The following is a 15,517-nucleotide window of genomic DNA, read 5'->3' on the forward strand; positions in this document are numbered from 1 at the left end:
ATTTTATTATTTAAAAAGGGTGTTAACGATGTTCTTACGTAATATATTTATCAAAGGCACAGTATTGTGGTTATATAATGTACGGTATGTGTGTTTTTGAGTTCCAATGATAAGTTTTTAGTGTTATATTTGTTATTCTGACTAGATGTTACTTTTAAAGGGACTGTGTACGCTAATAATGATGATCTGGCTATGGTTAATTTTTTAAATACAAATTGCACATAAATGCTGTACAGTGTTAAACAGTTACAGAAATATACTCTTATTTTCATATCCAACACGATCCGCAGCAGTTGCTATATAAACATATAGCAAAATCGCCTATACATGAATCTACGATAAAATATAGCTGTTCCATTCCACCCTACGATTGTAACATGACTGTGAGATTCTATTCTGCTTGCGTTATATGCCGACTAAATACTCGACTTTTTCAGTGCTAAGCAGTACTAATAAAATGTACATCAAATTTTCTGAAACAAACAATTTCTAACTGATGAATTTATTTATTAATATTTTTACCGTAAGAAAATGTTTCAGCCTGGTAAGTTTCAATCTCAGCATCAGTGCATCTATCTGGTCGTGTACGTAGTTTACAATTTCTGCGCTGTAAGCACCACAAATGCCAACTAGATTCTACTTTGACATTACTAAAATAAAATTATAATTCATGTTCCAATCTTCCAGACTCAAGTGTTTACGTGTTTATATGCCGCAATGTTCTGGCGTGTATGTTTCAGTGCCATCATGTAGTGACGTGTACATTTTAAGAAACTGCATATATATAAGGTTTGAATAAAGTATTTACATCTGATTTCTATATCTGACCTTAGATATTATTGAAAAAAACATTTTCACAACTTAATACTTTAATTAAAATTTAATGAATATCGGAAAATTCCGTTTTATGCAACGCTTTCCATTCGTGGGAGGTTTTTGTAATAGCATATGGCCAGCCGAATGACATATTGAGCTAAAATGTCGTGCTGTAAAATGCGCAGAATTTGCGTGGTTAGAATCGAAATAATAAATATGTTCCAATAATTTTATCAGTTAATAAAATATGGGCAGTCGTTCGGATGCGAATATTAAATCACTCGTGCTACGCACTTGTGATTTAATATAGGGACATAATTATTTATTATTTCTTAATTAATTGGCTTGGAAATTACATTGTGGATTCTATTGTAAGAAAGTGCAGACTCCTCTTACTTTATAATATTTCCAGCTAAACTCTAAAATGCCATTCTATTCATCTTATAGCATTTAGATAGCACTTTAAAATTCACATTTTCACTTATTATGATATTCTATATGACAAATAGTCACGCACATATGAGGATGACAACCCCCTATTTGGTACGCAGTATTCAGCGCATCGAAAATTATATGCATTCTGTAAGATATAATAACAATACTGCAGTATTAACGCCAGTCACATTACGAACATGTCGGTTATCTGCCTCAAATCTGTGGTAAATATGCTTTATTATACCTCACTTTTGTCTACAATGGTAAAATCCCATTACCCGAAAAGGAGATATTTTGACTATCAGAAACATTTTCAGTCTTTTTGACACGTGACCAAGCGAAAGTGACTGTCAGGTCATGTGACCGCGCTGATATTTTGAATGTCATATAAGGGCAAATAACTGCTTCAGGTTTTTAGCCATATGATTGCGTCCCTTGTACACAGTGTCATATTGTAATGACGTCGCTATTCAGTGTGTACACAACTGATTACCGCGCTAAAGATGAAACTGTTGAATTAAATGAACCAGAAACATTTTTAAAACTTTTTTATGTGTTTAGTTTTGTTCGGTATAATAAAATAAATACCATATGGCAGCGTGTGTGACATTGATATTGTCAACCCTCGGAACAGAATGTCACCACTCGGCTATCGCCTCGGGTGACATTCTGCCCTCGGGTTGACAATATCAATGTCACACACGCTGCCATATGGTATTTATATAATATCATTATATGACTCATGTCAACTGATTACACATGAAGCGGTAGCTCGCTCTCTGTGTTGTGTAGTGTCGCATTGTGACTGTACTTTTTCAGTGTCAACTATATGAAGGATTTAAAAAATTATGATGGTAAAGTTATAATTATCATGGTAAATCATACTATATAGCATTATTTTTTATCATTAATCCGATCAACCACTTCAGAAACAGACAGCCTCTGCAAATGCAGCAATTATTAGGGGTACCCTAAATTAAAGATAACGGATTTGATTTCAATTCAGTGATCAATCAAAACGGAAACCAATAAATCGTTGTTCACGAACATTAGCACATCCATTGATAGAACGAAAAAATACAATTTACTGCATTTATTATCTATTCGTATTTTACTATATATGTCATTATACTGCATATAGTTTTAAACTTAACAAAAGACTCATACCGTACATTTTATAACCAGAATACTGTGCCTTGGATAAATATATTACGTTAGAACATCGTTAACACCCTTTTTAAATAATAAAATTAGCTAAAAAGTATCTTACCATAGCTCAAGAAACACCCTGGCAGTAATAAAAGTTATCATAAGAACTCTGTGACATCTTCAGAGTTATCACCGGAATTCCGTAACATTTGAAAAATCGGGCATAAAATTGTTAGAAAGTGGTATATGTTTGCAACTTTGCACTAGAATTATTCTATTGCATGTGCTGCGGATTAAGAACGTGAATAAGAAGAATAATATGTATGAATGAGCAAACGATTTCGATATTTTACTCAAAATGTCTTCTTTTCAAAGTAGTGGGGCTGATTATTAAACTAAACAGTTTTTTCTGACGCATAGCACAAGACATCAGGCAATCTTGATCATCAAACTTTAGTTTTACACCCCATTCTCTCTATTTAAAGATAAATAATTACCATTTTTTTCTACGATCCCTTGGGACGTCATTCAGAAATCAGACGAACTCCATAACAGTTATCAGAAGAAAACATGACAGGTTATCAGAAGAACTCCATCCTTCCTGTGACACTTCCTCCCCCGTGCACTTTTTAACTTGAAAATTGGCAACTATGGCAAAACATGCAACAAAGAATTTTAAATTGTCCAGGGTTTCTTTTATAAAGCTAAATTATCAAGTAATGCCTAAATTTTGTGTACACATTGCTTAGAACATAGAACTGCCACCATATATTACAGCAGTGCTAAGGTAATTGATGAGTGTGAAAAAAAGGGTGCACAGGGGACATCACTTTTGGCTTTATGAATGTTTAACAGTCCCTTATATGTGAAGCTGAAAGCTGCTTTTGTATTCACTGTAACTCCCTTTCAAGGAAAATAAAGTAAAATCCCATTTTATTTAAAGAATAAAAGAAATCTGATGCTTAACTGCTGAAAAGGTGCACAGGGGACATTTTTGGGTGTATAGACATTCATCAAGATTCTGAGGAAGCTGATTCATTAAACAAAAAAAACATATTGTGTCTTCAAAGCTTAAAGGATTAAGATCTTAGAAAAACATTAGAACTTAAGAAAAGTAATGGGGTTGTGAAATTGTAGAGGTCAATATTTAAATTTAGTATTTTTTTTCACTATTTTTTGTGAAGGGGGTTCAATCACAAGATGTGAGATATTGGTAAGAACATGATGCTGTTTATGAAAAAAAGTATTTTGCTTTAAATGTGGGGAGTTTAAGTTTTATGAAAAACCAAAGCTTTAATAATAAAGCTTGGTTTGAAAACAATAAGACACTGTTGAAAACTAGCCTTACTGTAAAATGTCACACTTTTTTGGTTGCACAGGGGACAAAATTACCTATATAATTCAATGTAACTTTAAAACTGCTTGAGTCATTTACCTGAAACTGCACACATTTATTAACTACATTGATGTGGATATAATAAACCCCAAAAGACTTTCTAAAACTGAACTGAAGTAAAATAAGGTGAGAGAGAAGAAAAATCTTCATTATTTTGAAAACCACCTATTATATTTAAACATTTTAATGAACGTTTATAGTATAAATTGACAAATTGACTTCAATTGTAGTAATGTTACCGATTTATTTCAATGACATTATGGTCAAAAGTTGTTGTCCCCAAGATTTCGAAAATGTCCCCACACTTTTCATACAAAGGGGACATATTATCCCCACCATTTTTGATCCTCCGCAGAACACTGAGGTCAGTTTGGCTGGGGATGGAATGCTCAACATTGTTTGGTCAAAAATGGATGTCTTATCCTCCACATTAGAAAAGCTTATTTGATCATGTAATAGTCTTGCCATCTGATATTATTATGCTACATTTTGTTAAATGTCATGACGTATGTCACATGCCCTTATGGGCCCTGAATTTTTTTAATAAACTTTAAACTTGTTTATTTCAACACCAACAAAAATTTCCATTTTCTTAGATTTACGTCGCTTCCCCCCCCCCCCACCCCCCTCCAAAGGACACCGACCCCTTTCCCTTCACAGTGAACAAAAAAAAAAAAAACACTGCATAATATTTAACAGATTATTCTTGAGTTAATTATTAGAGAACAATTATCCTGAAAACATTTACATTGTATACAGGCAGTACATTTCGCATAGGATTTAGAATTTGGCTTTTGATCCTTCAGACTCGTTTGTTTTTCTATACTAAATTCACTGGTTACAGCTAGGTTTTTTTCCCTTCTATAATAGAGCCTGTCATAGGCTCCTTCCCCCTCAGAAAATTTCTTTTAAATTATGCAGTTTTCCCCAAAAATTGACTAAATTACATCAGCTTTTTTATTCCACTTTGCCTAAATGCCAAGCTATTTTTTCCCCAAATCACTGTCCCGGGCCCCTTCCCCTCCCGGTAAAAAAAACCAACCTGGGTTATATATCACAGTCCATAACAATAGGTATTGTACTTTGGGCTTTTTTTCCCTATGAAGTGTCACGGTATAGGACTTAAATATTAAAACGGGGAGAAAGTGTGTAGGCGGCCGGGTAGCTCAGTCAGTAGAGCATCGGAACGGTATTCTGAGGCCCCGGGTTCAAGTCCCAGTCTGGCTGCACATTTTTATCACCCTGTGACATTTGGCGCTCAACGTTGGGCCGTGACGGCATTACACTGGTTAGTCTCTAACTCCTGTAATTGCTTATATATAAAGTACCCGCTGAATTCAAGGACGAATTTCAAAATGGTGGGGAAACATATCACGGCATAGGACTTGAATATTAAAATGGGGAGAAAGTGTGTAGGCGGCCGGGTAGCTCAGTCTGTAGAGCATCGGAACGGTATTCCGAGGCCCCAGGTTTGAGTCCCGGTCTGGCTGCACATTTTTCTCACCCTGTGACAAAAGCTACCACCTGTAAAAGGAGGCAATCCCAATGCAAAAAAGTATGTTTTTTCCCAATGTTGAACTTAAAATTCCCAAACCATTGTTACTGCCTAGTTTTTTTTTGGCTTTTCAACAATAGTTTTGCTAATTTGTAGACTTTAACTCATTAAATTCAGTAAACAGTTATCAATATACCATCACACATTTTAAAATGTTATTCAAAAAGAAATAAAAGTACATTTTGTTAGTTTCCATTATTCCCAATTAAGACAAATTACAGAGGTATTTTCCCAACTGTACCGCTGTTGGTGGCATTCCCAAAATGATGAGAAAAAGCTGAACTGTTATTGTTGTATTATAAGTTACCTGCACTTATATTTGTCAAACAATGGATGTTCAACACATAATTTGACAGAGGTAAGACTTTCGACACTTTCATGTGAATTGCCTATCCCAAATGTGAAAAAAAACACTAGAAATAAGTATTTATTTATAGCCATCAAAATAAAATTTGCGATAATTTCTTAAGTGAAATTCAATAATTGTTATTAAGGAACAGTGATTTTTGTTCTAAATAGAATTAATCTACCTGTATATATTTAGATATAAAAAGTGTTTTGTCCTTGTACAAATTGTTTTCCCACCCGTGCATCAAAACCATATTTGGCCAGCATATGTAGATATTAATTATACACATTTTCTGTGACTATTGCGTTGATGCAAGGGGTGGAACAGTACTTTTAAACAAAAAATATAACTACAGGGTGTTCCCAAATGTAAAGTAACCAATACTTTTTATATTCATTTTTAATAAATTGATAGTCACATATTTTTACATCTGTTTGTAACTCAAATACTATACAAATGTTTGAAAGGGTACACATAAGCATTTTATACATGTACTTTAAGTAGTAAAAGAAGCAAATACTGTGAATTCATTATTATTCGTTGGGTAAAATTTTCATTGGCTTATCCTGGTTGTTTGTTGCAGTAGATTGACACATATGTGCTTTAACATACCCCCCACCCCACTCACAACGCGCACGTCACTGGCGATGAGGATGTAATTTGTTTTCCATTTTGTTTTTATTATGTTTTGTATTTCTTATATATTTTTCATTTCTGATTGATATGCCTGTGATGCATAGGTCAAGAACAGTAGCTTCATGGCAGGTCATATCAGTGACGGTTTCACATTCCGTGTGATGCCACGAAAGTGATGTGTCAAGTCGCTTTCTATGCAGATGGCATATATAAATATGTCTAGACGCGAAAACGAACTAAAAGATCCAGCCTAGTTTCAGGTGGATTTTTATGCAGCCACCTGGATACATTTTTATTACATGTTTAAGCCGAATGAGCCATGCCATGAGAAAACCAACATAGTGGCTTTGCGACCAGCATGGTTCCAGACTAACCTGCGCAGTCTGGTCAGGATCCATGCTGTTCGCTTTCAAAGCCTATCGGAATTGGACCAACCGTTAGCGAACAACATGGATCCTGACTAGTCTGGGCAGATGCGCAGGCTGGTCTGGATCCATGCTGGTCGCAATTGCACTATGTTGGTTTTTTCATGGCACGGCTCATTTGGCTTAAACATGTAATAAAATGTATCCAGGTCGCTGCATAAAAAATCCACTTGAAACTCGGCTGGACCTTTTAGTTTGTTTTCGTCTCTAGCCGTATTTATATATTATGTCACCTGTTGCTTTTCTCATGGCGCGGCTCAAATGTTATCTGTGCCACTGGTACTTATCCCAAACAAGACCTTGATAAGATGACTGCCTTTTCTTAGTATTAATGTTATGCTGCACACAACTATCTGCCATCACTTCAGGGTTAGATGCTTACTTTTTTTCTAACAATGGCGGGATTCCTCCTTACAAATTCAGCTGTCCCTCCCTGATTTCAGGAATCCCTCCCATTTTCAGTGAACAATCGATAAAATCAATGGCTTTTTAATGGCTGGTTCTGTAACGCCATCGATAAATTTCCACATGACTTTTTGACAGGTAAACAAATAATCGCGAAAATACAGGACAACCGAAAGCGAGGCTACATGGTAAAACCCCGTACCCGGACCGTACTGTACATGTTAGACTGGTACCCGCTGTCTCTTCTGTGATTTCACACTATATATTTTATAGGACGCGGAACCAGTCTACGTACATGTATGTATTCGAGAGTAAACATCCAGACTGTGGTTAGAACAGATGTCTACATCGAAAATCGTTTCAAAGCAAGGTTTTTCTTTCATTTTGATATTTTTTTTAGCTATATTGAACTGAAAACTTACTGTCCCGACGGGACAGCCAGCTTCCAAGTTCAGGAGGCCCTCCGCTAAAATAGGTGTCCTCGGGATCGCGAGACTGCGTTAAGATCGAACCCTGCACTTATAACAGAACTATACAGAAATGTACATGTACTTAAATAACTACCTGAACCACTATAATAAAACTGACCGGTCACTTATACATGTATACCTATTCACACATGTAATGCATCAATAACTTTACATTACGAACAGGGTATAGATAAATCAAGTACAGGTTGTTTGCAAAAATAGAGTTCTATTTTTTATTTATTTATAGGATTTTAATCTTAAAATGTTATTTTTTCCTTAAATAAAATGATTTTGTCACTTTATTCGACTGGAATTCATATATTTAAAACTTCCGTAAAGTGATGGCATTACATTTTTACGGAAATTAAACATTTTATTTTTCCAAGAAAATATACCCTGGCCAAGATAAAATAAGAAAAACATCTCGACAGGAACAGATACAAACCAGTTTCTGCTGCAATAAGTTAACTAACACATTTGTTTATCACTGACTCGAAACGATTTGGGTATTGTTTAAATACTTAATGGGAATTTTGCCTTCAAAATGTAGGCTAGAAGCATATGATAGTGTCTGAAGTCCTTTATTCAGGGATTTCCCGGACATGTGTTTTTTGCATCCCTGACTCATATTTTAGGCCAAGGACTCGCATTTGTGAACTGGCGTACGTCTGTGGCAGGGGTCACGAAAGACCTGGCAAATTCACAGGACAGTCGGTCTGGTAAACATTATTTTTTTACAGGACCGGATAATATTTTACCAGACCGAATTCTATTTGATAAATTTGATATCTGGTCTTAAAAACTGGTATTTATACATAGCCTGTATAGACAGAATTACACAATTTACATCTCTTAAGTTTATTTCAACATATTAATTAACACTGTTTACAAACCAAACAATCATTTTACTCAGTAGATTTATACAGTTTTCTATTTTATCGTTGTCCACACCCCCCAAAGTTCATTTGATCCCTTGAGTTTATTTCCACATTAATTAAAACATATTTCTGACATCAAGTCTTCATATTTATTTTCTGTATCATCCCCGTCTTTCCCCCCACAAAGTTCATTTATGTAATCTATAGCATCCTCAAAATCTTCCTCGTCATCAAAATCCTCTGTATCGCTGATACACTCAGCCTCTGCAGCTTCAGATTTGCTGGCTGCTTTAGTTCGTCTATATCCTGGCTTCCTGGGCTTAGCCGATGTTGTCTAGAAATGAAATAAGTTAAATATATTTCTATGATTATAGTGAATAAAATATATTTATATGCTAGTTACAACTTGATATTGGTGGACTATATTATAATTATGATCTACATTTTTAAAACATATTTGTCTTAAAAAACATGGGTGTTACCTACCAGCCATTTATCAATTCCTTCATCAGGGTTAAATTTGTCGATACCAGGTGACTGCAACTTTACAACCATCAGATCATTTAATGTCTTTGCTTGCAAGCGTGTGCGGCGATTTGTCTTTACCAGTTTCATCTGCGAAAAACTTGTTTCGCAAGAAACACTTGTAGGTGGCAGACTTAGCAGCAGGTGGATCACCAACATAATCATACAGAGTTCCTCGTCTATAACCTCGTCATAGATGTTAGCCCATGATTTTTTGGCTAAGCTTGTACCATATCTGAATAGTTATATATTCAATTTAAAACAGTCAAAAATACAGTCCAAAAATGGCATTTATACTGATGGATGTTTACTTAAGATTTAAAACTGTCTGCAAACATTCAAAAACAAGCTGGAATATTTTACTGGATACAAACATAGAAGTTATTTCTATACATTAGATATACTACCTTTTTGTCAGTGCCTTTTTCAGAAGTTGCCACTCACTAAGTGCTTCTTCAGGGTCAAAACACCTATCAGCTCTACTGAGGGTTTCTGTATAGTGTGAAACCACCAACTTTATCTCTTCACAGCCAAAGTCTGAAATAAGTTTTGCTTTAAAAATCTGGCCATAGACTCGTATTTCATTCTACTAAAAAGGTATTAATACTGGGTGTTAATATTTTCACATTCTAAAAAGGTCTTAATTAGAATGTTATACAACAGCAGTTTTTAATTTTAAGAACATATTCAAGTAACCAGGGATATAAAATTAGCAGGGGCCCAGTAGCCCATGGCCCCTAGATTTTGGGCTAGGCCCCTAAATTGTTGGAGAAAATGCCCATATACCTAATGTTAAACATTTATTTTAACAGTCTGGTCCCCTAAATAAAAATAGCTAGTTTATATCTCTGGTAACTCTATTAATCCAATCCAAGACCAGACTTTGACAAACTAAAACACTGTTTATCACTAATAAAGAAAGAAATATTAAAACTGAATCAACACAGATTTTCTCCAACAGGAACAATAACAACGCAACACATGAATAAACGTTCAACCAAACAACCAAGATCTCAACATCATAACCTCTAAATACTGCATCGTCATCAACAGGCCAGTGTTTTGTACTCAAAACTCTTGTGGCATCAACAACTGACTTTTCAGGGCTATTCAGTTAAAACCGTGATCTTAGTGCTTCAGAGAAACCCTTAACCATGGTTTCCCTGTAAGCCATTTCTGGACGTTGTCCCTTCAAGGTCACTCCAGCTACAGCCCCGGTTTCTAACACCTCTGTAAGCTGATCACTGTTTCTATGAAAATTCAATTAATGCCATTGGTTTCTAAGTTCAAAATTTAAACCAGATTTACAAAAGTATTTAGTTTTATTTATTGAATACCTCTATTAATCAACACTGCAAGTAAGTTAATGAGTCTACCGACACATTCCCTTGCATAAACTAGAGGTACTAGAGAGTGCATCCTCTTAGACATATTAAGTCATTCTCTCAATCATGCTTGATACCATGTTCTAAAATAGATTATGATGCATTTTGTAAATCATCTTATTCCGTATGTTAGGCTCGATAGTCATACCTTGCAAATGAGTCGTCAATGAGACTTGCCGTGGTGTCAATCCAGAATAGACTGTCTGCCAAGGTGATATCATCTTTCTGTAGACGCAGAGATAGTTTCATCAATGGGTCTAATGTGTCCTGTGTATGAATATATTTATATGAACTAAATGACTAAATTTTAGGATAAAACTTAAGCTTGAAGATAAGATCCTTTGATTTGAATACTTTTTGCAGGTTGGTCTTAAAAAACTGGTAACCACTGAATTCAGTTTTAATAAGGCGTACTGTAACCAAAGAATTTGCATGGACATATTCTTCATAAAATAAACCTGTTTACATTTGTATTCAGATATGTTTAACATACCTTTAAGAAAATGGCAAAAGTGATCAGGTTCCTGTCTGTCAGCATCTTATAAAATCCTTCAGCTTTTGGATTTTCATGGCTGGCTGTAGAAAGGTGCATCTCATAAGCCTTGAATGTTTTTAGCAAGCTGGTGATGCCCTGAGTGAGGTGGGGAAGCCACCTTGTACCTGTAACCCTAGGTGGCAAGACACCTTTGACAGAACTTGCATCCATGGCACTCAGTAGGCCTTTTTTGTTTTTGTATTGTTTTTTGTAAAAATAATGCAGTCCAACGAGCAGTGTCATAAGTTTGTCATAAAGCTTAGACCCCTTTACAACATCTCTGAAGCTAAGCTCCAGTCGGTGACAAAGACAATGTATGTTGACCATTTCTGGATTGACATCCTGCCTCAACAGAGTTGCCAAACCAGTCTTGGAGCCAACCATATTTGAAGCACCATCACTGCCCATGCCAACAAGCTTCCCTTGAAAAAAATGAGATATATGTATGAACTGAGAGTAAAATGGTTCTGTCTAAAGGCTTATAGTATGTCTGTTTATTAATTCTTTGGGAATCAATTAGTATTACAATTTGGTATTTATCTGACCTAAAGCATACTAGTATTGTTTTTAATTTGTAAAAATATAGCTTTTTTTTTTTATAAAATCAAAAACCTTTGTCAATCCCATAGCCATCGAGGGCCTCCATAACAAATACTTGCAGATCTGCAGAACAGGTACTTTTAGGAGAGCCAATGCACAGGAACCTCTCTATGATACGTCCTTTAGCTGCACTCCTAACATAGAGCGACTCTTGTTCGTCTCCAGCAATGTCAGTGCTTCCATCCATTAGAAAACTGAAGAATGGGGCCTCCTTCAAAATTGACAGTGTCTTGTCTGTTGTTGTACCTGAAATGGCAGAAAGAAAATCCAGGGCAGCTTTTTCGTTTAGATAAGTGTCGCCTAAATCTAGACCTTTTGCTTTATCTACCTTACATAACCAGGTATAGTCGGTTAAAGGTCTATTATTTTTTGCAACAGCATGGATATTGCGAAAAAGGTAGGCAAGTCGATGTCTTTCAGCCGATTTCATGGACATCAATGCATGGCCTGCAGGCGAGTGCAACACTTCTTCGCAAGAACTTGACTTTGACTTATAATAAGAGTCAGCTTTCAAGTGACTCTTAGAGTTTTCATGATCAGTAACAGCACTGATCTTACGGTTAGTGCAACCTGAAATGAAAGTGTTATTGCCTCTCAAATTTGAAGGATCGGATACCTTACCTTCAAAATATGAGATACAAATAGAACACTTCATAGTGTCATTGTCACTAAATACTAGCCAAGATCGACCTATTTTCCACTTTTCATTTAATTTTCTCTCGGGCCGATTTTGCTCATACTTTTTACTCTTTGATTTTACATCCTCGGCCGTGGGGTTCGTTTTCCGTTTAAGACCAGGCTTTGCACCATCAAAGTACTTCAAATTTGATAACATGTTTATTAAAAATAAATTTTAACAACAAAAACGAATAGTATGAAATCGAAATCACCTTTTTCTTCCTCGCTCCGCTGACAAACACCGAATGTCACGTTGATGTTGACATTGAAAGATGACCTCGAAATTTCTGGAAATTCCCGCCTGGTTCTCGCGCTGTTGCTAGAAAAATTGAATGCGTACATAAATCGAGTACCATCCACGATTAGTCGGAACAACGCATCCAGTGATACGCGCGTTCTTAAAATTGTTGTGACGTCGTAAGAGGTTTCCACTGTTTCTATTTTAAGGACCAATCAAACAAGCGCTTACTAAAATATATTTCGACAACAATTTCTCGGGATTCCATGTTATAATGAAAGTAAGTTTTTTTTTGTTCAAACTTTTGCGAAGTCGTGGAGAACTTTCTTCTTATTTTATCATATTGACCTGTAATTTTTGTATTTACCTGCAATTTTTATCGGACACTCGGTCTTGTGAACTTGATATATCACGTCGGACCGGATCAAAATTTACCGGACATGTCCGACGGCTTTCGCGACCTCTGCTGTGGGACCCGCTTTGGTATATATAATATGTCCATTACCATTCCATTACCCATTCCCTGGTCACAACCAGTGCAAAAACTGATGATGTAAATGTAATGTGACTCCCTGTTCAAACAAAGCTTAATTATGCTTAAAGAAAATACACTGATTCTCAGGTGCCCCACTGATTCAGGTAACTGTATGATATTCTTACAGGTACTACCGCATCAACTGTTAGTGTACACCTGGGTTTTCCTTCATTTTTGTTTGTTTCTTGAATAGATTATTGTTACAATTTATTTAAGTGATAGTAACAAGCACACCCTGTCTTTTATGATAGGTCAGATTCCTGAGCATCATCAAATGTCTACTCCCCGTGTCCATGAGGGGTTTGACACTATCGGAAAATACATGTAGATAGATATATGACGGGGATTGACTTTATGATGCCTTCAATATAAAAATCATATATTCTGTTAACTATGGTGGCATATTTCTGCCATATTTCCGCCACGAGATAGCTAGGTAGCTATCACAACAATATCAGTGTTCGAAATTCACGGTAGTCCGACAGCCCGTGGCTACCAAATTTCAGCTGGGGCTACCGATTTTCCACAGGTACAAGCCCGACTGGGCTACCGAATTTTCCTCATTTGTTTAAAAAAAACATGTTAATTAAACGAGTTTCCAAACTGAGAAACGCTTATGGAATTATTGGTTTTTGCACTCTTACGTGGTGACAATCAAACACAGTGTCAAAGACGTAACCGCAGCGCTAATTGGATGAATACAATCACCTCTAGCGTAACGGATAATTTGATTAGCTTTCACACTTCTCGCGAAAATCTCACAAGTACCTGCAGTAGGCGGAGCTTAAATTATGCTATCAGCGTGTGTGTAAATGTGTATTCAGCACTCGGTATTACATCTTACAAATTGTCAACAGTCCGAGTTGCAGTAATTGGCGAGTGCGGATCCTAAAAAATCGGGCATAGCAGTTTAGATTTCGTTTTGGCAAGGAGTGTCATGTCCAATGCTTTTGGACTCTGACGATGCTGATCTGGACTGGAGTATTTCGAGTTAAAATTTTTCAAAAACATGGCAAACATGTACTGTATGTCTTTTATTACTTCAAACATGCATAGAGATGTCTGTAAAACAAAATGTTATATGGTGCAAAAATTATGTATTTTAAGGTGTTAAAGTTCGGGCTAGTGAAATTGATGTCGGGCTTGGAAAATTTTTAATCTGGTAGCCCGAACGGGCTATTGGATTCAAATCTGAATTTCGTACACTGCAATATTGTGAACTTTCTAAGAAATATGTGCATTTTTTTAAAAAAAAATATTTTCACATTGGTGCTTGAAACTGTCAAGAGATAATGGTAAAGGTATTTATGGTGGTACATTTCTGCCACGAGATAGCTAGGTAGCTATTGCGATACTTAAAAAAAGTTATTGTGATAAGGTGAAGTTTTCTGAAAAGAATATCTCAATGGTTGACAGTATAATAATGTTATTACTCTGTATTTTTTGCGTAAGTGCCAACAGTTACCATTTATTAGGTAGATAGTTATCTTGATATTGACAGAAATCATCTTGATATTTGAAACTTTTCTAAAACGTTTTTCTGAATAGCCTAAAGTTTCCTGGAAATAAAAAGCATATCTGGAAAAAATGATTTATTGCGATGTATTCAGACAATTGCACAACTTTTCTGGAAAGTTTAGAATATAATCGTGATAGCTACCAAGTAACTTGTGGCTGTTTCAAGCACTAATGCGAAATTTTTCAGGAAACAAATAAAATATCTAGAAAACAATGTTTTGCTGAAATGTTTTCAGGAAAATGCACAAATTTCTTGAATATTATTATGATAGCTACCTAGCTATCTCATGGCAGAAATATGCCACCATAGGTATTAAAAAATTATATTTCTAGATATGCTTTTTATTTCCAGGAAACTTTTCGTTATTCTAAAAAACGTGTCAGAAAAGTTCGAAAATATCAAGATAATTGTTGACAGTATTGATAGCTATCTGGCTAATAAATGGCAGCTTGGCCACTTACGCAAACTAATGCAATTAACGTAATAGGAGAGATCGGCATGACGTCACGCATAAATACCTGTTTATCTGGTGGTGGGTAAAACAAATGTTTTTACATCGTTTGTGTATGGGATCTGAATTTTTAATTTTTAATAACTTTCAGGGCTCTTGCGAGTGGGCGACTTGAGCGAAATAGGCGCTTTGTAACTTCAAACTTCGCTCAAAACTAACCTCAAAGCGAAATGCAAGTCGCCCGATTTTCTTTGATATCCGCATTCGCTAATTACCGCCACCCGGACTGTTGACAATTTGCACGGTGTCAAAACGAGTGTTGAATACACAGAGACACACGCCGAAAGCATAATTTAAGCTCCGCCTACTTCAGGTACTTGCGAGATTTTCCCGAGAAGTGTGAAAGCGAATCAAATTATCCGATACACCAGAGGCGATTGTGTTTAGCCAATTAGCGCCGCGGTTACATCTTTGACACTTTGGGTTTAATTGTCAACATGTTCGAGAGCACAAAAAAAATGTTTTTATAAAGAAATT

The 15,517-nt window shown here is 35.8% G+C and overlaps 2 protein-coding genes across 2 annotated transcripts; both read right to left on the bottom strand.

Moving 5' to 3' along the window:
• Positions 1–8,498: 8,498 nt before the first annotated feature.
• Positions 8,499–9,678, bottom strand: LOC128550296 (uncharacterized). Its single transcript, XM_053529098.1, has 3 exons — positions 9,447–9,678; positions 9,001–9,274; positions 8,499–8,848 (listed from the first exon to the last, which is right to left on the bottom strand). Exons 2-3 carry the CDS (start codon positions 9,202–9,204, stop codon positions 8,627–8,629), a joined length of 426 nt encoding a protein of 141 aa, XP_053385073.1. The 5' UTR covers positions 9,205–9,274; positions 9,447–9,678; the 3' UTR covers positions 8,499–8,626.
• Positions 9,679–9,822: 144 nt separating this feature from the next.
• LOC128550295 (zinc finger protein 862-like) lies at positions 9,823–13,420 on the bottom strand. Its single transcript, XM_053529097.1, has 4 exons — positions 11,572–13,420; positions 10,918–11,381; positions 10,573–10,691; positions 9,823–10,289 (listed from the first exon to the last, which is right to left on the bottom strand). The coding sequence occupies exons 1-4, from the start codon at positions 12,392–12,394 to the stop codon at positions 10,154–10,156; spliced, it is 1,542 nt and encodes a 513-aa protein (XP_053385072.1). The 5' UTR covers positions 12,395–13,420; the 3' UTR covers positions 9,823–10,153.
• Between the last annotated feature and the right edge of the window lie 2,097 nt (positions 13,421–15,517).

The sequence above is a fragment of the Mercenaria mercenaria genome, chromosome 17 (assembly GCF_021730395.1).
Source record: "Mercenaria mercenaria strain notata chromosome 17, MADL_Memer_1, whole genome shotgun sequence".
NCBI lineage: Eukaryota > Metazoa > Mollusca > Bivalvia > Venerida > Veneridae > Mercenaria > Mercenaria mercenaria.